This window comes from Numida meleagris, chromosome 3 (genome assembly GCF_002078875.1).
Source record: "Numida meleagris isolate 19003 breed g44 Domestic line chromosome 3, NumMel1.0, whole genome shotgun sequence".
NCBI lineage: Eukaryota > Metazoa > Chordata > Aves > Galliformes > Numididae > Numida > Numida meleagris.
This window is the reverse complement of record NC_034411.1, coordinates 96,989,915-97,015,305: the sequence shown is the minus strand read 5'-3', so window position 1 is coordinate 97,015,305 and position 25,391 is coordinate 96,989,915. Positions and strand designations below refer to the sequence as shown.

General features: G+C 43.0%; 1 protein-coding gene across 1 annotated transcript; it reads left to right on the top strand.

Annotated features, from left to right (window-relative positions):
• YWHAQ (tyrosine 3-monooxygenase/tryptophan 5-monooxygenase activation protein theta) lies at nucleotides 610-23,868 on the top strand. Its single transcript, XM_021390460.1, has 5 exons — nucleotides 610-994; nucleotides 18,961-19,084; nucleotides 21,265-21,428; nucleotides 21,657-21,752; nucleotides 22,796-23,868. Exons 1-5 carry the CDS (start codon nucleotides 701-703, stop codon nucleotides 22,853-22,855), a joined length of 738 nt encoding a protein of 245 aa, XP_021246135.1. The 5' UTR covers nucleotides 610-700; the 3' UTR covers nucleotides 22,856-23,868.

Genomic DNA, 25,391 nt, shown 5'->3' with positions numbered 1-25,391 from the left:
ACGCCTGCAGCTGCTCGCCCATCCACCCGCAGCAGGCCTTCTGCAACGCCGACGTAGGTGAGCGCTTTGTCCCCGCGGGGCCCCGCCCGGCCCCGGCATCGCCTCCCGCCCCGCTGGGCTGCAGCCTCGGAGCCGAGCTCGCCGCGCTCCTTTCTTTCTTTTAAAATATCTTTTTCCGTATCCCGCCGTTCTCCGGCCCTCCTCTGCGAAGTGAAGGCACGTGGAGAAGCTCCCGGGCTCGCTGGGAGCTGGGTGTCCTCCCGCACGTCCCCGTTCAGCAGCACTTTAGTGTATTTCCACGCGGCGCGCAGGGTGAGGACAAAAAGCCGCTCTGGAACGCCCGTGCATCTTCCCGGCGCTCGGTCCTCAGGCCTCTGCCCCCCGGCTGGGGCTCTGTCCCATCCGTGGCTGGGTTCCTGGGCCGTCGTTCCCCCAGGGTGGGCCCCAGGACCGGCGCCTGTCCCTGCTGAAGGGCGGAAGGGTGTCTGTGCTGTGCCATGGGACGTACCTAGGGATGGGGAGCTCCCTGCAGTCCCAGTAGGGGGGCTGCAAGGACACGTTCTTTGGTGTTGGGTCCTGGAATCACGGTTGCTGTCCTCTTCCCGGCAGGCTCTGAGGCCCATTCTCTCGCTGGCAGCGTGACGTCCCCAGCTTCTCCTGCCTTTGCTACGACACTGCCCTCGCCCCGCCGCCGGCCACCATGGATAAGACCGAGTTGATCCAGAAAGCCAAGCTGGCGGAGCAGGCCGAGCGCTACGACGACATGGCCACCTGCATGAAGGCGGTGACGGAGCAGGGGGCCGAGCTGTCCAACGAGGAGCGCAACCTGCTCTCGGTGGCCTACAAGAATGTGGTGGGGGGGCGGCGCTCCGCCTGGAGGGTTATCTCCAGCATCGAGCAAAAGACAGACACCAGCGACAAGAAGATGCAGCTTATCAAGGACTATAGGGAGAAGGTGGAGTCCGAGCTCAGGTCCATCTGCACCACTGTGCTGGTGAGTGGGGGCTTTCCTTTTTCTCTGTGTTATTGAGAAAGAGAAGCAGTACGCTGAGGAGCAAGGCTGGGAACTTGGCTGGGGAATATGTGAAGCATTATGCTGGGGTGGAGGAAGTCAGTGCAGTAACTTCTGCAGCTGCTATGTGGGTTACTGCGAGGCAGAAAATCATCTGCACTTTGCTATGGATGCTGTATGCGCAGAGGTATTTGAGATATGCTCAGATGTATTTGAGCATATTTGAGATGCGTGTTTGATGGAGTGATCTGTGTGCAGTACTGCACTAGCTGAGCACAGAGATGCAGAGAATTAAGGCTCATGCCTGTTGGTGCTGTGGTTAGTAAGCTCATCTTCAGGAGGTAAGCTGAAAAGAAAGTGAAAGCCATTTATTTCCTAAGGTTGGAGCTAGTAACTTGAAATGAACACTGCTAATTTAAATGTGTTTAACATTTACTGCTTCATGCGAGGAAAGACACTCTTTAGTGGTCTTTAAGAGACATTTTTAGATTTTCTTTCTTAGATGTAAGGTACGATTTTATAAAGTAAGACATTTTCATTGAAAGCAGGAAACAGAAATTGGCTTTGTCAGACTCAAGTTGACTTATTGGGTGTTGTTTAAAGTGAATTTGCAGTAATCTTGGACTACTGCACAACTGAGGTTTGAAAACAGAATATTCTTTGACAGGTATAGCACACCTGAGCATGCTTCAAAGCCCAGGAATAAATCTCTGTGCCAGCAGCAGAATTCCAGATGCTGTTGATGGTGAAACAGCATCACAGTGCAGCAGGAGCTCCACAGACCTGTGTCAGCAGCATGGAAAGTGTGCGACCCTGTTCAGTGTGATCAGGGTATTCAGGCTGCAGGAAGCTGTGTGTGTAGTACGGTGGTAATGGTGTGGCACGTAATCTTCAGTGGTTAAGCTATGTGTTTTTGATCTCTAGTATTGCAAGCATGAGAAAGGAAGTGAGTAAGGAAATAAACAGTTTTTGATTTAAGTGTATCCTGAATTGGGTTAGGAGACCTGAGTTTAAAGATGGCTGGTTTGGAAGTAACAGAATTTTTGTCTTAATAAGCGTTCTGGCTCATGTACAAGGGTGCTTCTTTGGATTGTGTTGAGAATACCCATGTGCTTCCTTGCGTGCTGCCACCTAGATTAGTTTCGAACTGTGAGTTAGAGGTCTTTCCTAAAATGAGTTACCTTTGCTCGAGAATAACTTGGAAATGTGTTAGTTGAATGAATTGAGTCAATTTCTTGGTGTGTTTGAGTCCCCATCTTCCAAAGAAACTGTTTCTACAGTTACGCCTATAGTTAAGTTGCAAAAGCTTGACCTTTGTGAAAATGGTGCAACTTGTGTAGGGCACTGATTCTTGTTTCTTGTGAAAAGATTGTTACTGAAATTAGGGTGTCCATACTAATCCTATTGTGATTCCTCTCAATCTCCTTTGGATTCTCTTTGGAACTAGCTTCTTGAGACCTGAGCATAAAGCTTATTCTTCAGACTTCTTAATCTGCCTCTGTCCTTCTACCAGATATGGATCCTAAGGGGAGGTTATGCGTAAAATCCCATGCTGTACCATCCTAACAAGGAGCTTGTGCGTCCGTGGGGAGGTTGAACGCCTCTGGATGGTAAAGTGGCAAGCCATATTAAGCAGTGGCTGTACTAAAATTATTCCAGTTGTATCAAATGGTGCGCAGCAGTGCTAGCACAAACCTCTCGTGTAGGGAAAGCAAGCTCCTCCTGCCCCATAGCTGTCTTCTTCCCCACATTCTAGTCCGTTTCCTCTGTTAACAGCCACGGCCTGGTTGGCAGCTTCATCCTTTCCTTCTTTGCCTGGAAGGCTGCAGGAAGTGAAGACAGAAACCGCCAGATGAGCATGCCTGCCCAGTTCCACCCCGCTGGCTAAGGCGTGCCTCCTTTGCTAGGAGATGACAGTTACCTGCTGCAAACCTTCGTGCTTTTGCTCTTACGTCGAGTGCCATGCACAGCTACCTTCTGCTCTGCTTCTTTCTTCCTCCATCTACCTACTGCTGCTCTGCCCCGTGAGTCAGCAGCAGAGGTTGAAACTCGCAATGTGCAGGCACTACAAAGGATGGGTTTCCTATAGCTGAGCCACAAAGAGCTTTTGACTCCTTCATCTTTGAATGGTAATTCCGTAGGTACTAATACTGTGGTGTCTGCTTGCGCTTCTTTAGATCCTTGAATTTGAACTTCGGTGATGCTTTTTCAGTTCTGGGAAGGCAGCTAAACTGAAACAACTGCTGGCAAGTAGTATGGAAAGGTTGCTTGTCATCTGGAGTATTTGGATTTAGCAAGGGTGGATGCACTGGGTGGAGTGGTTGCTGTTAGTCATACCACTAACAGGTTTTTTCTTTTTTTCAAAAGTTTTTTTGATTACTGGTATGGCACAGCTTTTCCAAGTGAAATCTGCTCTTGCAGAAATACCTGTGCTAGCATTACAAAATACTGCTGATTAAGTCACTAGCACCGAATCTGCAATTACTTCTTTCCTGTAAAGAGTGCCTCAAAACAATTAGATGTGGCACTGTTTTAGGCTGTGGTTTGATAAGGACTTAAACATCACAAAGAATAGAAATTTCCAAAATCATGTTGTGATATATATCAAATGCATATATTCATCTGCACATCTGTATACATAAAAGTGTATGAATATGTACATCTATATTGCTAATTATGTAATCAGTGTACCATGTCAGTGGCTGCGGGAAGATATGAGAGATTCCATCTCGTGCCAAGCAGTGGAAACGTTGAATGGTCTGCCTTCCAAGCAGGAGCAGATGTGGTCTGAACCCTTCTCGACTGTTGATTTAATGACTGGTCTGTCAAGTGAAAGTGACTCTTCAGTGAAGAAATGGTATGATTTGTCAAACAGTGTGTGTGAAATGCTTTATTTGAAAGGTACACCGGCAAGTTTTATTCTTGCATTGATGGCTTAATTCTTTGGTAATGTAGAGAACTGATTTTGAATTTTTCCTTAGGAATCGCAGTCCATATGGTTCTGGAAAGCCTTTTGTTTATGAATAAAGAAACAGGCTGGCAACTTTAATACCCCCCCATACACCCCGAGAGCAAAATTCATGTTCCTTTCATGTTCTGAGAGTGATTTCAAGGCAGGGATGCTGGTTAATGTAGAAGGGGTGGAAGCAGCAGTGGTTTTCCTGTGATTAATGAAATAATGTAAGAAACTTTGAACAGGGAATGTGTAATATCAGGCTGAGTGTGCAGATCAAACTGCTGGGTTTGATAAACTCAGTCCCTTTGCACATCAGTAACTTGCATTGTGTTCAAGCTCCTTGGGGGAACGAGTGTAATGGGAAGCAGGACGCCAGCCCTTTACTGGAAGCACTTCTCTTTCCACCTGCATCTAGAGTGCTTTTCCCTGCACGTGTTTGGTAGCACAGCATATGGGCAATGTCTGGGTCTCAGTGTGATTCAAAGCCTTCACAGAGCAATAGAGATCAAATTTTGATGGCTGCTCGCTTACGGTTTAAAACTTGGTGAAGAGGTAGTGGCTAAAGCTGTTAAGGCCTCAAAGCAGCGGTATGGTGGTGGCTACATCCTCCTCATGGCTCTAGCTGAAACACAATCAGTTGTTCTAATCTGGTTCTGATGTTACTGCAGAAGAGTTGCAGATGTGAGGTTTCTGGATTGTTTCCAAACATCTCTTTAGGATGTCTTCCACAAACAGTTTTCCATTGCACTGTGTCAGGTATTTCTAGAAATGAGAGGGTGCATCTTGGAATTTGAAAAATGGACTAAAGGTAACGTTACTTGTGCTCGTGGTTCTTTTCTGTACCCTGTGGCCAGCACCTGCACTGAACTAGTCTTGAGCAGGAAGGTGTACCTTACTTCAGTTATTAGTGCCTTCAGGTTGAGAGGATGCTTGTAAATGTTTGATCTTGTGTGAGATTGCAGCGTTCATTTCTGAAAGTGTGGCTTAGCGTTTTGCTTTTGCCAGCTCCCCTTTCCTTCCTTCCTCCTCGCCCTCCCCCTTCAGACTGCAACCATGTTAATACTTCTGCTTTGTGCAATTAAGAAACAATAAATACTAAGGGTAAAATCTCTGTCCTTCTGGTTTTACTCCTTCTGTGAATCTTGTTCTAGAGCTAATCTAACAAAAAAAAGAAGCAAAAATGAAGAAACAACCACCCATTGAAAACCACTTATTAGAAGACACTGCACAAATTCATTGTTTCATTGAAAATGAAGTCAGTGATTTCGTGCAAAGCAAATAGATTCATGATTTCAGCTAAAATATCTGATGTCAAATGATGAATAAGCTTTGAACATCACCCTGTTTTTCACCGCTCTTATCTTTGGCCTACAGAAAAAAAGTGAAATCCTGATTTATTTTTTAATTTTTTAATTGTATGTGTGGGCATCATAGAATGATAGAATGGTTTGGGTTGGAAGGGACCTTTAAGATCATCTGTTTCCAACCCCCTGCTGTAGGCAGGGACACCTCCCTCTAGACCAGGTTGCTCACAGCATCTGGTAGGTTCAGTAAGTATCAGCTTGGTGCTGCTATATGAACAAAATCTGTTCCTTTCTTTCTGCTTTCCTATTCTAAGTGAACCCCCAAGTTCATGCAGAAGTAGCAATCTGAGTAAGGGGATGGTACGATCTTCTGACACTGGGGGTTGTGTAAGATGCAGCTTTAATCTGAAGGTCGGATATGCTAGCCACTGAAGCTTATAATAGTTTGGAACTTGTGTTAGTTGTCCTGACAGTAGTTGGGGCAGTGTCTCGGGTATTTTTTTTTTTTTTTTGCAATCTTTACGTTGAAGCAAATGCTGTTGACTCACCCTCTTAAGTAACTGGCTAACAAGCAGCTACTTCATGGCGCGGAGCCAGGCCTTAGATGGAGAGCAGTACTTTTTGGCAAATCCACAACTGTGGAGTTAGCATTGAAGTCTGTTTTAAATTTAAGCTCAGATCATGAATTCTATATTTAACTTTTTCATAGTTGTATCGTATGCTTTTTTTTTTTTGCCCTTCACTAGAATCTGCTGGTGGAGCACTCCACATTCTCCTGCAAGGAAAAGTGAATCTGTTTCTAAGAAAGGACTGAGAGTTGTAGGAACAGTCCTAGAATGCACGGAGGTTCTTGGAGTGACTGAGAACTGCTGGAGCACAATAAAAATAGTACAGGGGATTCTGATGGTAGCTGAGGCCTCCCTCTCGTGCGGTCATCACTTGCTGCATACCACACACCCAACTGGATGCTGAACTTCTAAAACGTATGTAAAGTGGCGAAAGATGCAAGATAAATGGCTGCAAAGCACTCTGCGTGAGGTTCTGGAAGCTTGTGCCTCTATATTTGTGCATGCAGCCTTATTTCCTTATTTAGAAGCTGCTGGGGTGAATTTAGATCACTGATTTGATATACGCAGATATCTAAATCTTGAGGTGAAGCTGAGGACTGGGTTAATTAATGTCTGTGGAAGGTGGAAAGGCATTGGCTTGCGGCTTGTCTGTTCTTAAAAGTTGAAGAAGTGGTCACCAGCACTTCTGCAAAGTTGTGGCTACTAGCAGCTCTGGGACACCTGTCCTGAGCATTGTTCTATGAGAAGCGGGGTGTGGAGTAATTGGGAGTAGGAAACCATAACACTAATGCAGGTGATGCAGCTGTTGAGAGCAGGGCAGCCAAAGCTTCATCCATCTCCAGTGTCAAATCCATATTTTAATTAGGTTAAGCTATAGATTAACTGGCATGGTTGTAGTCAAGCTTATTAAAGCACCCAAGTGTACTTGTACATCAAGAATTATTAGATTTAGTGGAGGTCTTTTATTGGTTTGGTGGCCCTGAGGAAATGGGATGTACTTGCAAGCTGACAAAGGCACTAGTGCTTTTTATTTTTCCCTGCTGAGGCAGTGACACATAACAGCCTCTTCTAAATCACTCTCACGCAGGCATTTTTCCTGTTTGGCAGGTGAGCAGAGAACAACAGCAGACAGTTGTATAATAGATGCCTTTTTGAAATAGAGTTGAAGTCTATCTATTGAAGAAATAGAAGTAGAAGGGACATCCTAGAGCTTGAAGGCTCTGAGTGGTTTGTTTCTTAATGAAGGCACAAATAGAAACTGGGGTTGGCTAGTACATTGTGAGAGCCGTAGATCTGTAGTGGTTTCTGTGTGGGAGCAGAAGCCCGGTATCTCTTCTCAGTAATGGGGAGTATCGGATTTTCAGAAGAGGGCAACGAGGAAAACTGGAGGTGGCAGGAGAGGATGTTAAAGCAGCAATGGAGAAATTTTCTTCTTCTCTTTAGTTTGCTGGGTGGAAGCGTTTGTTAATGATCTGTGTTCTCTTAGTTCTATAAATCTCACTCCTTTTTATGTTACACTTTTGGTCTTTGAGAACAATGGGTTTGCTGACCCTGGATGTTACTTACAGTAGTGTTTAAATGCATTTGTACTTAACAGAGAATGTCAGCCTAATTCAATCGGGGCTGACTAGCTAAGATAAATAAGACTGTTCTTGAACACTTGCGGTGCTTAATTTCACACAGCTCCATGTTGTTCAGTGGTCTGATGCTTACAGCTTCCTCCTCATCATTTGTTTCCCAGGAAGCTGCTTCTGACCATACAGTTTCTTGCTAATTCACTCTGTGCATCGGAATGGCAGTTCGTGTGAAGTGGACCTGCAGGTGTACCGGGCACTGGAAGTAACTCCATGTCTAACAGCTCTGTGCACCCACCAAAACATAGAAGGCCTGTGAACCAAGCAGTCATTGATTAGCTGTAGTATTGCTTGTGTCTTCTTCTTAATTTGTGAAAGGAATGAAGGAAGGGAGTGTTGTACCAATTCCTGACATTGATGAAAGTCTTTATTCTAGCCTTTAATTTCTGCGGAGATAGGAGCCACGTTATGCTCTGGAAGCGAGAAGCTGTTTGCTCTGATACTAAATGTTCGAAGTGCACTATATGCCGTCATACCAGGCTGATGCCATCGTATTTTCTGGATAAAACTTCTTCAGGAAGTTTTGATGTTGAATGAATGTTGCAAAATTCTTGTGAGCGGGGATTGTTTCAAGTGGTAGGAGATAGGCAGGGACTCAGCACCAACGTCAGGGTTGGCTTCCTATGAGAACTTGCAGTGAGGTTATCTGGAATGTTGGCATTTAGCTCTCATAACTTAGAGGTTAGACTTCAGTGATTTAAGATTGTCTGAGTGGAGGATAACAAATCACTGGCATACTCTTAATGCACTAACTAAAAAAAACCATGTAGCTGTCTCTCCATGAAGTTACCATGAAGTTGAACAATACAAAAGGCTCTTCCAGCAGCACTGAGTGGTAGGAGAGAGGGAAGCACATGAAATATGACCTTCCTGGCTGTCAGTGATAACAAGCCTCTGATGTAGGGCTCCCAAGCAAAGAGCAGAAGTGAACTGAGTAGAACTGTCAGAGAGCTGTTGTACAGAGTTCATTCGACAGCTTGAAAGGCTGGCTTTAAAAAGATGTTGGCTGCACGAGTGCAGCTGCCATGAAACCCTGTGTAGCTCCTCTCGCCGTGGTTCACTTTGAGTGTTGCTGGTCTTATGTCTCAGGATTTCTGTAGCTGCGAAGCACAGAAGTAATTCTTAAATGCGAATTTAGGCTTGGGCTGTTACTCTGGCATTATGGAAGATTGCAGATGGAGCACACAGGAGGAGACTTCTGGGTAGTCAGGGTCCTGAAGGGGAGAATTTGTTGTCAGTAATACGTGTGTACTAAAGGGAAAATAACACTGGAAGTATCAGGGGAAATCTGGAAAATGCAGTAATGGAAGAAAGCTACCGATCAGTTGGAGATTAACGTGTCCGTACAAAAAAAAAAGCCTTTCCTGAGAGCTCTGGCTGTGCTGTATAGCCGTTATTTAATCAGAAACTGCAATCATTGAAAAAAAAATAAATTTTTGAAGACTCATTTCTGCATTTGGCAGCAGAAAAACTGGCAAACTTTAGGCCTCTTTCATAAAAACTTGAATAATCCTTTGGCTTTCACTGGATTGTTGGTTTTGTCTGATGAAGGTCTATAGAAAGGAGAACTTGCATTTCCGTGCTTAGAGTTCCTGGCTTACGTAGTTCTTTGGGGACCACAGAACTGAACTTTTTGCTTTAGGAGAAATGTAAGCACAGAATGCTAATGGTAGATGAAATTGATCTTGGCCCCAGGTGGGAATAGTGTGGGCAGATGTGCTACAGCTGAAGCTCCCAGTGCATCTGCTAAGTGGGATTCCAGATCGTTCAGGGCCAATGCTAAATACAGACTGCCAGTTCTTAAAACTGTGTAGACAACTGCTCGGAACTAAATGGAAAAGATGAATTAGGTCACCCTCTCCGTTTCCGTGCCAGGTGTGTTTGCCTCTGTTTTCTGCGGTGCTTTTTCAGGTCGTGCCACTATTGGAAGGGCACATGCACATTTTGTTCAATGTATAAACTGAAATACGCATGTCTTAGGAGGTCCGCATGAAAACTGCTTAATGCTCTTCCCAAAGGAGGTGATGCTGAGAGCTCAAATCCAGAAGGATGAAGCGCTGACTTCTGCTGAATTAGTTTTGAAAGTAAAGTGATCTTAGTACTGCAGCAGAGACTCTCCCTTTCCTGTCAAGAAAACAACTGCTGAATGTTAAAACACACCTAGGTTGCAGTGAGTCATACTGTGGACTTTGGAATGACTGATTGAGACTTGAAATAGTCAGGGGCTCTTAATACCCGTTTACTGGATGATTAAAACAGGCAGTTGTATGTGAGTACAAGCCTTTCTGAAAGGTCTGAGCACACACCGCTCGTCTGTGCTGTCAGATGGTTTGGAACACGTCACATTCGGACTGTTTAAACTTGCAGGTGATAATTGTCTTAAAGGAATATATTGGTCTGAACCATCTCACTGACTTCTCAGCTTTGCTTTTTTTCTTTCACCGCAGTTGGTGGGAACCAGTTCCCCGTATCTCTGATAGGTGACTTTTCTCGTATGGGAGTGTGATGGACTTCAGAAGTAGCTGGAAAAATTCCTTAGTCTCAAGTATTTTGTACGTTGTAGGCCTGGCTGAATTTAGGTGGAGTTGCACACTTTGTATAGGGCATCTGTTGGATTTAAGCTGCTTGTCTTCCAAATGAGACCGAGCGTGAACCTTGAATCCATGTTTGGAGCAATGAGTTAACTTACTGAAAAAGAGTTCTGATGTGCGCTGTGAGCATATGTGTGTTTCTTTGTTTCTAAGGTACCTTGCCTCAAAATTAGATTTACTTTGAAACAGTTTCTTCACTTACATGCGTGCTGTTGCAGGCCACTACAACGTTTAGCTAATTGGAGTTGCTTGTTCTCACCTGTGTAATGTGTTCTGGTGGTTAGCTTCAAAATGTGGAAACAAAAGTTGAAAATATAGAACACCTGGCATCAGCTCAAGGAGAGAAGGAATGCCTGGAAGTATGAATATACTGAACCTGGTCTCTTCAGGGTCTGAAAATAACTACTGAGGAGCACCTCCTCTGGCAGGGCTAAGGAGCGCCTGCACAGCAGAGCACTTGAGAAGCTGAAGTTCAATGAGCTGGTCTCTTTTTATTCCATGTCACTGAACTTCTGTCTTGGCGCTGGGAGGATATATTTTTTTTTTTAATACTGTACACATAGATATTGATTTGCTTCTTTTCCTATCAAGGAGAAATCCTAATTAAATTTCTCTTCTGCAGATGGTTTTTTTTTGGTCATGCTAGTGAAGGCCTAGCATGAGATTTTATCTTCAGTCACTGAAACCTGCAAATCCAAATTGCTTCCCAACAAGCCATTATGTTTGCTTTTAAAAAAATAACAAAATTCTGTGTCCAAAAGATGGAGATGGCAATGGAATAAGCTGTTTTAAATAACTTGAAGTTAGATGCAAGAATGTTGCTTAATCAGTCTGACATGAAAAATCAAACTTTATCTGAACTTTGTTCACAAAACTGTGCTGGGGATGTTGAACACAGCACACTTCTGAAAGATCAGGCGGCAGCTTATGCAGTCGTTGTTCCTGGAAGCAGACTTCTGGAGAACAAGCATCATAAGCAGCAGCAATCTTGATACTGACTGACTCTATTTTTTTTCCATGATGGAGCATAGGTAATATAGTACCAAATGAAGTTGGTGACAAATACAAAACCCAATGCAGATGAGTCTTTTAGTGGCATAACATTGAATAACATGGCGCTGGTGAGGTGACCTTCACCTGTCCCAAGTGTTGATGAATGAATGATGGTGTAAATATTTCAAGTTAGGAGTTCGGTTTGCTGCATTGAGACCTTCTGGAAGTACGTGATAACTTTAGTTTGCTTTGAAAAATAGACATTGAGCTACTTCTAATCATACAACTGCCTGAGTTGGAAGGGTCCCACAAGGGTCACTGACTCCAGCCCCTGGCTCCGCACAGCACCACCCAAAACCAAAAAGTAGATAGTCTTTGGAGTTGACCTGGTTCGTGTTCATCCTTTGGTATTAAACTGTTAAGTGTGAGGAATATGGGTATTAGTGAATGGCATTGGCATATATACATAGATCTATATTAATGGAATTCAGTAAGAAAAGCAAATACAGTATTGGTGCAAGTGCTGAAGGCAGCTGTCAACTTGGTGTTGAATCAGTTTCTTAAAATTATCTTTGCTGTCGAGATTCATGATGGTCAAATATGTGGGAAAAGAGAACAGCACAGATCAGATAGTGGTATCTCTGCCACTTGAATGTAATACACAATTAAGTTGTGCAGAAGGTATTTAGTGCATGTTGTGTTTGAGCTTGATACCCTAAGTCAGGCTTGTCTTCTAAAATAGATTGTGGGGAGGAGGCTGATTCTCTTGAAAAGAGGGCAGCAGAAAGCATATGTGGAATGCAGCTGCTTCGTGAATCGTAGGGGCTGGATGCACGCACAACAAATAATTATGAAGGACCTGTGTCTTTAGGGAGTTTCTCTGTCTCTGTCAGGTACTCCAAGTGAATACACGGCTGGCATATTCCTTCAGGGCTTGCATTTCATAAAGCATAATAATAAGGAAGTGATGAGAGCAGCTGAATTAGACGTAATATTTCTGGCTCAGGTTAGTTGCATTGATCTGATACTGTGACTACGTGCTAACCATTGTTCCTGCTTAAACTGGGAGGGAAGAGTAAAAGTAATTGTATGGCTTCTCAGCTGGGAAGGAGCAGGAGAATTGGAGAAGGATCCAAAAAGGCAACTGAAATATGGTTTTCTCTTGCCATGTAAAGGAATAAGTGTGAGGAAGGGTATCGCAACAAAATTCAGCTTAAGGGGGGGGAAGAAACTGATTCTTTACAGGTTCCTAGCCAGCTTCCCATGGCCCCTTCAGGCAGCTATAGATCTGCTCCAGGGGCCATGTTGCTGGCATCTATTAAGGAAATAAATAAAAAAAGCCTCCCTTTAGTGGGGAGTGGGGGGTAAGAATATTATCTATGGGAACGTGATGTTAATAGGAGGGGAAGTGTTGGCACTGGGCAAAGGTAGAAGTGAATTGAGATATGTAAGCAACACTAATGGGAAGGGAGAGGGGAAATCCTGTCGCAGTGCAGGGGGGCTGCTGTGCCACTGGAGAATAACATGGTGTGCAGGAAGCAGCAGATACCAGCCACACATCGACACAGGGCGAACCTATTCTCGTGCAGTCATCCTGAAATGAATGGGCTGGTTTGAGAACGGACTCTTGACTCCTGCTTCTTCATACCGCTTGTGGTTTGGAGAGTCACTCAGCAGCAGGGCAAGCCAGCAGCAAAGGACTCAATTATCGCGTGGCTTTTCAAGGAAGCATCTAAGGTATGTTTCACTTGCTAGAACAGGTAATGACTGGTTCTTTAGAAGATACTAAGAGCCATTGCAGATCTTAACGATGATGGCAATTGTATTTCTATACATACACTTCTCTAACCTGCCCTCCTAGATTAAAAAAAAAAAAAAAGCAGTGGACATGTTTGCTCTGTGTGAATCGGAATGGCAGTCTGATGAATTATGAAACTTCCTCAGAATCATATTTATGGGAGTGCCAGACTCAGTTTTTCAGTAGAGCTTACCTTAACAAATTTTGAGGTGACTGAGATCTCACTCATTGTTCAGACTGCCCATTTTCATTTTAGTTACTGTTAAACTCATGTTTCGCATGAGATTGTGTGACTGATTGTTGTCTGATGGAAAGGCAGAAAAACCTAAGTGGGGAATGGTTGTAGGACATCTGGAGTTTTCTTGGCTGGTACTGATTGCAGCACTGTGAAGCTAATCCTTTCTTTTGCCGTCCCTCTGTCAGCTCTCGCTGCCCCACTGGCATTTTCCATCTGTTAGAGGGAGGGTGTGATGGGTTGCAAGACACGATAATGATGATGTCTTGAGATGAATGGCTCACTAAGTGTTCCATATACCTCCTAGATTTGAAAGATAGTCTGGATAGATAAATTAGCTTTATTCAGTCTGTTTGCATTCTCTTCTATCCTACATGACCGATAAACACAAAATCTTGTTCCATTTAAGGCTGCTTAAAAAAAAGAAAAGAAAAAATGCGCAAATGTAGAGCAAATATGTTCCCTTCTCACTGATAGAGGTGCAGCTCTCTTATCACGTGGTATGGTGATAATTTAGGAGGCCATAAATCAGAGGTGAACTGTGAGTGGGAGCTGCTATCTGGAAAGCTCCAATCCCCCAGCTGAGGAGCAGCTAGGAAATAAAGCAGCGTATGTATTGCTGTTTGCCATCTGAAAAAACTACAGTTCGTTGCAAACATCAACTTTTTTTCTGATAGTTTTCTCAGACGTCTGCACGGAATCACCAGGTTTCAAACCTGTATCATGCGGGCAGCGCTTTGAGGATGCACTGACACACTGTGCATCCCTGTAAGGCCTCCCTGCCCTCAAGAGAATCAACACCTCCTCCTAATGTAATGTGTGTAGACTTACTTAGTGTGCACTCAACTCCATTGTCTGGGTTATTGATGAAAACGCTGAAGAGAACTAGCCCTGAAATTGAGCTCTGGGGAACCCTGCTGATGTCGGGCCAGCAGCCTGATGGAACCCCATTTACTGCAGCTTTGGGCCTGACCCATCAGCCCATTGGGCTGTGTGTGTGCCCAGCTGTGTGCTGGACGCTTTGTGCAGGAGGATACTGTGAGAGATGGCATCAAAAGCTCCTCTAAAACCCACAAACCCCACATCCACTAGGCAGGTATATTTGTTGCAGAAGGATAATAAGTTAGTAAGGCGTTGTTCTGCCTTCATGAACCCGTGTTTTGTCTGATGACTGCATTGTCTTTCAAGTGTCTTTGAATAACTCTCTCCATAATTTTACCAGACACCGAAGCGAAACTGACAGACCTATAATTACTGGTCTTCTTTTCTGCCTTTCTTGAAAATAAGAATAACATTTACCAGTTTCCAGCTGACAGGAGCCTCTGCAGTTTCTGCAGACCGTTGACCAGCCATGCCCAACACGCAGGCTGCATGCCGCCCAGCACAGCCCGTCCTTCAGCTGCCCTGGGCTGTGATGGTGGCACCTCTGCCCCACTAAGCGCCCTGGCCCTATGTCATCACTTCTTGGCAGTATGTACATCTGTGAACAACTGTTTTCAAGGGTGAAGCACAGAAAAAATAAAATTTCATCAAAATCTGTGATGAGCTCCTTGAGAGCTCACTGAGAGTTGCAGTCACTGCTGTTGAACCAGACTGAGGCATTAGTTTCTCAAAAACAATGTCAAATATCCTACTAGTTTTGTTTTTGTTGTTCTTTTTTTTTGTTGTTGTTTCCATAAAAAATATTTAGTTACCTAAGTACAATAACTGGTTTATATTTTGTATGTGGCCCAAGACAGTGAAAAACTCCATGCCTTCTTCACTCCATGCGGCTCAGGCAAACCAAAAGGTTGAACACCAATGCTGTTGACAAATAACTGAGAGAAGGCTCATGGTGCTAATGGACAACTCATTCGGTACCTTGGGATGAATCTCATCAGACCCCCATAGGCTTGTGTGCAGCAGCAAATCCTGTACAAGTTCAGTGCCAGCTTACCCCTCCTGCAGCTGTGATCTTTCTGTGCATTATTGCTACTAAAGACAGGAGAAGAAGGTAGTAAATGTCTCTGCTTCCTTAAGTAACAGACCAGTGTTTTCTTGAGATAACAGCAAAGGGACAAAGTAATGAAAGAGCCTTTTTTTTTTTCCCTTTGTTATCCAGCACAGTATTAACCAGCTTCAACTCCAGTTGAGCCATGGCTGCATTGATCTTTCCCATACAGTGGTGATTAGTATTTCTGTAGTTCTCCTGTGTATCTGACCTTGCTTCCAAAGTCTGTGTGCTTGCTTTCTGTCTTAAGTTCCAGGAGGAAAAAAGGATCACCTTCAGGATCTTCCTAGACCTTAGCAGAGATGTACTCAGAGCCTCTTGTTCCTCCTGTTAATTCCTCATACTGCATGCATTGGTGTTAGACATCTCAAATGCATTCCAGCTCACTCAGTGCATGGTGAAACAGAGTGGAAGCTGTCACCAGCGCATTGTCCCTCAACTGTTGTCGTGCTATCCTATGGCTTACCGTTTAGAAACCTGTTTTTTAGCCCTTTTCACCCCTGAAACTACTCTAAAGTTCTTTAAGTCAACCCTGCTAATTCACATGAGAAAAAAAGATGGATCTGATGGGCTGATTGGACCATCTGATCCCTTCTGAATGGAGTCACCTACAACAACAACCTGACATTTCTTCTTTGTGAGGAGGTGCTCAGCCATAGGGCAAGAGGCAGCAGGCACAAAATTGAAACATGGGAAGCTCTGTCTGAACACGAGGGAAAAACTTACTGCATGGGTGACTGAGCACTGCAGCAGGTTGCTCAGAGAGGCTGTGGAGTCTCCATCCTTGAGATTCTGAGATAATTCTGAGATTCGCTTGCTGGCCTGACCTTGATGGCTCCTAGCATAGCTGGATCATTATCCACCTCATCGTGTCTCTATGAAGTCTTGTTTTGGCATTAATAAAAATAAGAATCATCAAGGATATAGTCTTGTCAAATACTTCCTTTAAAATCTTGCTCAGTACATCCTTTTCAGTTGCCAGCCTTAGGAGCACTGACCAGCCATCATTTCTCACATCTAATCTGTGTACATGTATAAATCGGATCTCTCCTGCTTAAGGTAGTCCCAGCCTTAGAATGTCCTTCAGAGATTGCTAAGTTTTCCTGACCAGTGTAAGGACCCTTTCTAAGCGTAGGTGTGTTAAGAGTCAACTTTCTCATTGCTGAGAAGTTTCTTTAAAACTTCTCCATTGTACTTGAGGTTACTGCATTGCCAGCTCTGAGACTTTGAAACTGTTTTGTGTAGCACTGCGCTATGGTGGCTGGCATAGACATCCATCTGAGGAGAAAAGCATCAGGAAAATACCTACGCAGAGCTAAAACGTGAAGTTTTTCTCCTTTATTTCCCACCTGTAGGGTGGGAATAACTTACTGTAATGTGAATGACTCATGCAAAATAACAGTATTAATGTGATTTTATTACCCATCTGCCTACTCTGTCTTAATTCTTGTTTTGAAACATATCTAAGGTTTTGCTGTTGCTTCCATAATGCTGTTGAGGTGTGCTATTTAATACATTTATGCTAGGCCCTTCCATACTTTGCTGTGTGAAGTAGGGAGGTTTTTTTAATGGCTTATATGCCATACTAGCCAGTGTCTAGTCTTTGGTATTCTTTTTCTAGCATTACAAGTCCTAAAAATGTCTGTTTCTGACTTGGTAAGTGGGAGGGTGTCAGGTGCCTGGTAGCACCTTACACTTGCTGCTGTGTTCCCAGGGCTTGTAGTAGGAGCACTTCCAGCTCTTCACTGTTCCCTAATGTGGTGGTAGGAGGATCTTTGAAGAGAGCTACAAAGTAGACTGTATTGTGATGTTACATCCACGGTAAGAACTCTGTGTAGAAGTTCAAAAGGTTTTTTTTTTTCACCCAGCTGGAAGCGCCCTGCCACAAATGGCAGTTTAGAATAATTACCAACAAACACTTTAGAGGATTTGGGATGAGTAAGCTCTTGCAGGTGGGTTGCTGGTACAATCGTTGAGGGAAGGTAGCGATAATGCTACGGCAGTAGGCATTGGAAGAGGAGTGTTTGTATCCAAAATTCCCTTGAACTTTGAACATTGCTTTTGTAGCTGCTTGAAGTTTGGCTTTCTGCAGTTTTTATGACCTGTTAATTTTCCAAGTAAGTGAATACAGATCTTTATCACTTAAATTTGTAGTGTGAAGTTGTTCTGAGTACTGTGGGGCTTGAGAGTGTTGAAGCTTACTGGTATCTTTTGTAAACTCTAGAGAGCACGGCTACTTTGGGGTCAGGAGTTAGGTAAAATCCCTGGGGCTTGGGGACAGGGAAGACAAAATGTTTTCCCCATCAGTTCCCTGAAGCACCTGACGTCAAAGAACTGCCATCGCTGGCTGGAAGTCCAAACCTCCTCCTTCACCCCTACTGTGCAAGGGCTAGGGGTACTTGCAGCCTGGAAAATAAACTTATCTCATCTTGCGAGGAGGTTTGCAAACCTGTCCCTGTTCCTCTGGCTATAGGGAAACATAGAATATCCTGAGTTGACAGGAATCCACTCCCTCCCCCGGCTCCACGCAGGACCACCCAAAATCAAACCTGTGTCTGACAGCAGTGTCCAAATGTTTCTTGAACTCCAGCACTCGGGGCTGTGCCCACTGCCCTGGGCAGCCTGTTCCATGCCCACCGCCCTCTGGTGCAGAGCCTTTCCCCAGCCCCCAGCTGCCCCTCCCCTGACACAGCTCCATGCCGTTCCTTCGGGCCCTGTCGCTGTCACAGAGAGCAGAGCTCAGCGCTGCCCTTCTGCTCCCTGTGAGGAGCTGCAGCCGCCATGAGGCCTCCCCTCAGCTCCTCTGCTCTGGGCTGAGCAAACCCAGGGACCTCAGCCACAACACATACATCTTGCCCTCCAGACCCTTCACCATCTTTGCAGCCCTCCTTTGGACACACTTGCATGTCCTTTTTGCATTGTGGCCCCCAGCCTGCACCCAGTGCTGGAGGTGAGGCCACGCAGAGCAGGACAGCCCCTCCCCTCTCCTGGTGGGAGTGCTGGGCCCAGTGCACCCCAGGTGCACGTGGAGCTTTGGGCTGTCAGGGCACACTGTTGATTCACATTCAGCTTGCAGTCAGCCAGAACCACAAATCCCTTTCTGCGGGCTGTTCTCTGGCCTCTCGTACTCCAGTCTGTATGTACAGCCAGAGCTGTCCTCTCCTAGGTGCAGAATCCAGCACTTGCAGTTGTTAAGCTCCTTGCAGTTGGTGATTGCCCAGCCTTTCAATTTGTCAAGGCCTCAAGGGAAGAAGAGCTGTGTGATCAAGAGAGCAGCAATTCAGGATGGTGCTGGACAGCAGGGTCTGGCTGCACCAGCTCCCGGTGGTGCTGTCTGATGAGGCTGGCTGCCAACTGGATGGGTGCAGACCTGTGGCTGCCGCTGGTGGGTGGGTTGCAGATCTTTATTGCAAGTCGAATGAATGCAATTTATACAGAATAGTGCGCTGTTATTCCTCATGCTTTTTTCCTGTGAAGCAGAATGAGTTCTTATAAATAGCTTTAGCAATTATTGCATAATTTTCATTTTTCCAGTAAAAGCTTACTTCTTTGAAGTGATGTTTTTAAAATGAGAAGTACGTATTCTAAAATGAAACTCAGTCCTGAAACTCTATGCCAGTAAGCCTTTTTTGTTACTTCTTCTGCAGTCTGATCAGATGGCTGTCTGATCATCATAAGAGAGTATCTAGCTTTGTGCATTTGCACAGTTTGTTCACTCTATCGAAAATGCTCTTTAAACTTGCGGGGTTTTTTTGCCCTTAATCTGCAGCTAACATTTGAGCCTATTTAAAGATGCTGAAGAGAAGGAAATAAACACTATTTCAACTAAGTTAAATTTATAACATACCAATGTCTTGTTTCTCTCTTTTTTTTTCCAGGAGCTGTTGGACAAGTATTTAATAGCTAATGCAACTAATCCAGAGAGCAAGGTATTCTACCTGAAGATGAAGGGAGACTACTTCCGATACCTTGCTGAAGTTGCCTGTGGTGATGACAGAAAACGTGAGTGCCTTTTGGTCCTTAGGTCTTTGTTTGCTAACGAACTTCAGGTTTGAGCCGTGGGGGAGAGAACAGTAAGTGAACTAGCCATGTCAGTATCTTACTCTGAATGTATGTGGAAGTTAGCAGCCTGGGAAAGAAAAGACCAGGTTTGAGCTGGAAACCTCCCATTGTTTCTAGAGGTAGAGGGTGAAATTCTGAATAGACCTTTAACATAGTAGGCAGGGAAGTTTTGGCTGGTGTTCTTGCCATCTACCCTATACTTTTGGATGGCTGTCTGATAATGCTTATTCAGAGCTTTTAGGAAACAATTAGGTGTACGTCTGGGAACATACTTAACGTCATTGTTCGTATTTTTTACTAAAATAACATTGGTGGTGAAGAGAGAGCAGCTCTGCGTGACAGGTATATATATATATTTTTTTTTACTCTGTGAATGTGTTACACTTATCTATAATTTTAACCATTTAAATGCGAAGTCTTCATTGTAGCCATCCAACTAAGATTTTAAATAAGTAACAACGTTACCAGTTCAGTACAGCATAGAGAGAAGTGTAAGCTTCCTTGGAAACTGTTGATGTCACTAGGGATAATGCCATCCCTGTAATTTTAGTTTGCCCCTCTGGACCCAGCAGCAAAGGCCTGGAAAACTTCACAGCCTGGCAGAGTCATTTGATACTGGGCATCCAAAGAATGCAGTTAGAACACACGCAGAGGTGGTCCTAAGTACCTCAGAAAGCTCTTCTGGGGAGTGTTTTAACTCTGCTCAGAGGATGTACTGAAGTAAATAGCAGAACTGTCTTGCAAGGTACCCAGGCACAGTTGTGAAGTTAAAAGTCACAGTATGCTGTAAGGATGCCTTTCTGTGTAAGAGACCAAAGTTAGTTGTAGAACGATGCTGTGGTAAAGAAGGGAAATGAAAAGCCTTGAAAGGATTGGAATTGAAAGATGAAAGCACAGAAAATAGAGTAAAAAATCTTCGCATTAATTAGTTGCTTTCAGAAATGTTTAGCCCTTCATCTTAATCAAATGACAACAGCAGGTCTGAGTTCAGTAGATACAACTTGGTTATCACAAAGATATTCTGATCTATAGTTTTGTCTCAGCCCACAGATTTGTAGCTGTTGCTTTCTCTAAGCAGAGAAATACCAGCATATCTTAGCTGAAAAGACTGCATGTTTTGTGATACTACATGCTGATACGGGTTGTTACTGTAAGAGAAGGACTGATCGATAACCTTACTCGTGGATTTTGTTGCTTTCCATGTGAAGAGCTTGTGTTACATGCATCGCCACGTACACTCTTTGTGGTTGGCTTTTTGAAAATGTCTTTAATGTCTAAGCAAACTTCTTGCATTAACTAGGCTTTTTGCCTTTTTTTCTTGTCCTCAGCAAATCAAGACCAGACTGTTAGTGCTCATTACACTGTAAATATTGAAAAACTTCCGTGTGTGTTACAAGTTTCTTGAACACCAAACAGACTTCATTTAACAGCACTTCAGCAGGTGCATTTAGGGTTACTTTGGCCCTTTGGTTGTCTTCTGGAAGGCAGCCTTGACCAGGCCATATGCAGCATTGTGAGTGTATCTCCTTTGGCCTGTTAACCTCTTTACAGTGTGATATTTCTCCAAATTAATCTAGGCATGACCTTGTTTGTTTATCTTGACTTCCTAATTCTCTCCACTCAGTTTTTGAAGGCAGATAATTAGTTTTTGAGGTCCATGCAGTACATGCCTTCTAGACTTCTTCAAAAAGAGACAGGTCTGTACAAACAGTTGCCTTCTTAATGCTACACACCCAACTCAAACATGAGTGTGTTCATCCTGTGCAAAGAGAGCTCTGTAGAAAAAGTAAAGAATGTTTTTTTTTTAATACCTAAAGATTGATTGTGTCAGAAGCCATACATTCATATGTCAAGCAGAGGTACTGTAGTTATTTTCAGTGTCTGTTTACTAACCTTGTAGGTTTATCTGTCTTTGTCATACCTTCACCTGCCCCCTGTGGTTTGTCAGTGTGGTAACCCTACCTGAAATGGGTTTTAAATGATGGCCATGATTTCACAAAGTGTAGTGTTTCAGTAAGAGGAGGCCTAAGTGGAGGGCTGCTCCTGCTGAGGGTTGTGTCTTTAATGAATAAATAAAGTAACCCTAACGAATACTGAAATATTTCATATTCTTTTAACAGAGACAATAGAAAACTCACAGGGAGCTTATCAGGAGGCATTTGATATCAGCAAGAAGGAGATGCAGCCAACACATCCGATTCGCTTGGGTCTAGCTCTTAACTTCTCTGTATTTTATTATGAGATTCTCAACAATCCTGAGCTTGCCTGCACACTGGCCAAGACGGTAAGTTGTTTTTCAGTTTTCTGTGCTTGCAGGGACAGTAGAAGAGAGTTTATGCTTGAAACGATGGGAATGATTATTTCCTAGCGTTCATGCAGGAAATGATCCTGTTTAATTCACTAATTTCTAACGCTGCTTTTTTGGATTAAAAAAAAAAAGCCTATGCTGATAATTTTAGCTTCTGTTTTTTAATGATTGGTCAATAGACTAAAGATGGCTTAATTGTTGCAGGCGTTCGATGAGGCCATTGCAGAACTTGATACACTGAACGAAGACTCATACAAAGACAGTACTCTCATCATGCAGTTACTTAGAGACAACCTAACAGTAAGTTGACTTTTTGTGTGCTATCAGTTCTGTAGTCCAATTGCTTAGACCAAGTTTGTCATGAAATAGAAACATTATTTAGCACAAAACATAGTAGTTCATTCAGGCTATTTACCCTGTTACGTTTGCAACTTACGCTGCATTAGAACTAAGTTATGATGACATCAACTCCATGCAGTCTAACATAGAATGACAGCTTGGATTGTTCATATTCTTCATTTCTTGATGGCCTTTGAAGGGAGCAGAGGAAGGTGCATGCAGCTATTTTAACATACAAAACAGGACAAGGAGTACAAAAATAGTAGTCCATGATGTGTCAAGAGATTCTTACTAAAACTCTGTGATCGTTACCTCAGAACCAAGATGTCTTTCCTGTTGTATATCCAGTGTAGCTTACTTGACTTCATTTTCTTGACTATTTTTTTTTAATTAAAACAAAAGGTCTGCAATTACAGTATACTAACGATGAGTTGATTTTTGGGTGTATGTTGTAATGATTAGCTGTAAGAAAAGCACGTAATGGAACCTTTAGGCTCTTAAAATATGTAACCAAGGTAATTTTTATAGAGAATATCCTCTCTGTGGGTAGTCACTGCACTTAAAATTGCAGCAAGATTTATAATTTTATTATATTTCTTCAGTAAAAATGGCTTTATTAGCACTGTAAAATGCTTTGTTTCAATAGCCAAAATGGTGATCTTCACTTTAGGACCTAGCCCTGCTTTTTAAATTAACATTACTCCTGAAGCTGTCGTTAAGAGTTGAGTGATCTCAGGTTAATGATGTAGCTTGTTACTAAGCACAGAAGTCTGGACTTCACAGTCTGCTCTGCCATTCATACCTGAGCTGGTCGTGCCTGCTGCACGGAGAAATGTTTCCAATTACCTCTCCGCTAGAAAGTACTGGAAGCCAGGGTTGTGCAGCTCCAGTGCGTTGGTCCTTTGCGTAGATCTCTAACGGCTTATTTCTGTATAATAGTTGTCTCCTTCTAGAAATAAAAACTCTGCTTCTGAAAGCTGACGCTGTTTTTCTTTTCTTTCTAGTTATGGACATCAGACAGTGCAGGAGAGGAATGTGATGCTGCAGAAGGTGCAGAAAACTAAACTGCACATGGGGTGTCATTCTCCCTTTCCTTCTCAAGAAACCTTTTTACACGTCTCCATTCCTTATAGCTCCACTTGGATTTCCTATAGCAAAGAAAACCCATCCATGTGTATGGAAATCAATTTATAGTCTTTTCACACTGCAGCTTTGGGAAAACTCCATTCCTTGATTTGTGTTTGTCCTGGCCTTCCTGGTGTGCGGTTACTGCTGTAGAAAAGTATTAATAGCTTCATTTCATATAAACATAAGTAACTTCCAAACACTTATGTAGCGGACTAAAGTGTACCTGGTATTTAAAAACAAATCTGAACCAGTTCCTGCCAGTTGACCGTGTTTTCTATTACAGTAAGATATGAAAATGTAGTTAATTGCAACTAAAGAGTGTTCCACACAGCTTTTAATTCTCCACATTCCCTCCTTATTCTGCAGGTTTTCCTTTCCATAATTGACTTTCACATGCTACTGTGTATTTTTTCAGTAGAGATACGGAAGTATCGGTCCAGATCAAGTTGAGCATTTCTAGCTTGAAAATTGACAAATTGAATTGCTTCCTGTATAATGTCAGACAGGAGCTTGCGTGTTTGAAAACAGGGGCTACTCTTAATCTTCAGTTGCTGCTGTTTAAGTTTATATCCCTTCCCAATAAAAGTTCACTTACACTCCTGCCTTTGTAGTTCTGGTATTCACTTTACTATGTATTAGAAGCAGCATGTTACTGCCGGAGTACAGGCAGTGCTTTTTGGCAGACTAAAGTGCATGTCATTTCTTAATACACTGGAATGGGAAAACCAATTGAAGTTCACATGTCCAAGTATAAAATTTAGTACTTTTCCATGCAGGTTTGTGCACATGTGAGAAGGTGTCAAGTTTGTCCAGTGATTGTTATTTAGAGAGTTCGGACCACTATTGTGTGTTGCTAATCATTGATTGTAGTCCCAAAAAAGCCTTGTGAAAATGTTATGCCCTCTGTAACAGCAAAGTAACATTAAATAAAATTACATTTTATAAACCACTTACTGTTGACTTGTAACAATTCCATGTAATTGCTTAAGGGCTAAACTTAAGTATCTTGTGCTAGAAGTGTCTTTCTCAAATTTAGTGCATACTTGTAAAAAGTTTGCTCTTAAACTCGTGTCATATTTGAGCGATGTGATTTGTATGAAAATATCCTGGATAACTTTCATAGTTAACCTGACATGTGGACTTCTCAGTAACTAAATCTACTTGAGCTAATGGCTTCACCTTATTAATGACTTAAACAAGTAGCCAGTTTTTTGATGTTTTTCCCTGGCTTGCAAATCCTATCTTCTAAATTATGCCTTTTTTGTAGTCTCTTGAAATTCCCTCCTTTGTCTTCCTGTTCCTGCCCCCCCCCATTCATGGTTGTCGTTATTATTTTATGGTATTCCAGATGCAGTTTTAGGAGTGCTGAGGAATTCTTCCTCTAGAATGTTAGTTTGTGTGCTGCCACATCATAATCTGCTTTCTTTTGTTCTTAGACTGCTTTTAGTATTACAGTTTCCCCAATGTTTGGAGCTTTTGTAATAATACATTGCTCTGTGGGTCTCTTTGTGTTTTTTTTTTTTTCTCTAGACACTTAAGAGTTTTTTCCTAAATCTCTACCTCTTAGTTCCCCATGTTGGTGGGTTTTTGAGAATATTTAACTGCTTTTAGTGTCCTGGCTAGACAGGATATGACATTATGAAACATGACATACTGCTAGTCTGTGTAGGTTTCTGATGGTACATCTTCCACCTTCCATCTGTTTTGTTCATTCTTTTGAGTGTGCACAATGAGTGTTCCTACAATAAAACTGTTCAGATTATATATGCTTCAACTGACATGCATTGCTTTAAGAAAATTAATGTATCAATTCCATTTTCTTCATTCAGTCACTTTGAATTGCTGTCAAAGTATTGTGTGGCAGGATTCTACATAAACTCATATGCTTCTTAATTGGTGTTTTGGTTTCATAATTTCTTCCCCTCCCCCACGCATTCCCTATTGATCCTTTGTTTCATAAAGGTTTTAACTGCTAAGTGCTCTCGTTCTCCTGTAAACATATTTCAGTATCTATACGCTAGCAGGCAGTGTTAGCTCCTCAATTAAGAGTTTGCTTTCATTGCTCTTCTGTAATACTGTCTCAGCATGCACTACGTTGTCAGCTGACGCTTTGCTTTTTATTTCATCCCTTTGCAGCGCGCAGAGTGAGTTGTCAGTGTTTGTTATAGGAGCACCGTTTGGGCCTTGTTGTCTAGATTACAGCTTAATTTGTTAAATGTTCTTGCTAATGTCAAGATGGGCAGCTTCTAGCTGCTTCTTGTCTGTTACATCTGCGTTCTGTGCAAAAAATGCATCTTGAAACAGCAGCACCAGCTCTTGAATTTTAATAATACCAAATGCGGTACTTTCTCATACTGTTACATCGAGAAGGCAACAAAAAATGTAGGGCAATAAGATGATGATAAAAATGGATAAATAGTAGACTAGGTTTCCTAAATGCCTTTGGAAAGTCCCCCATCCCCCAGGTAAATT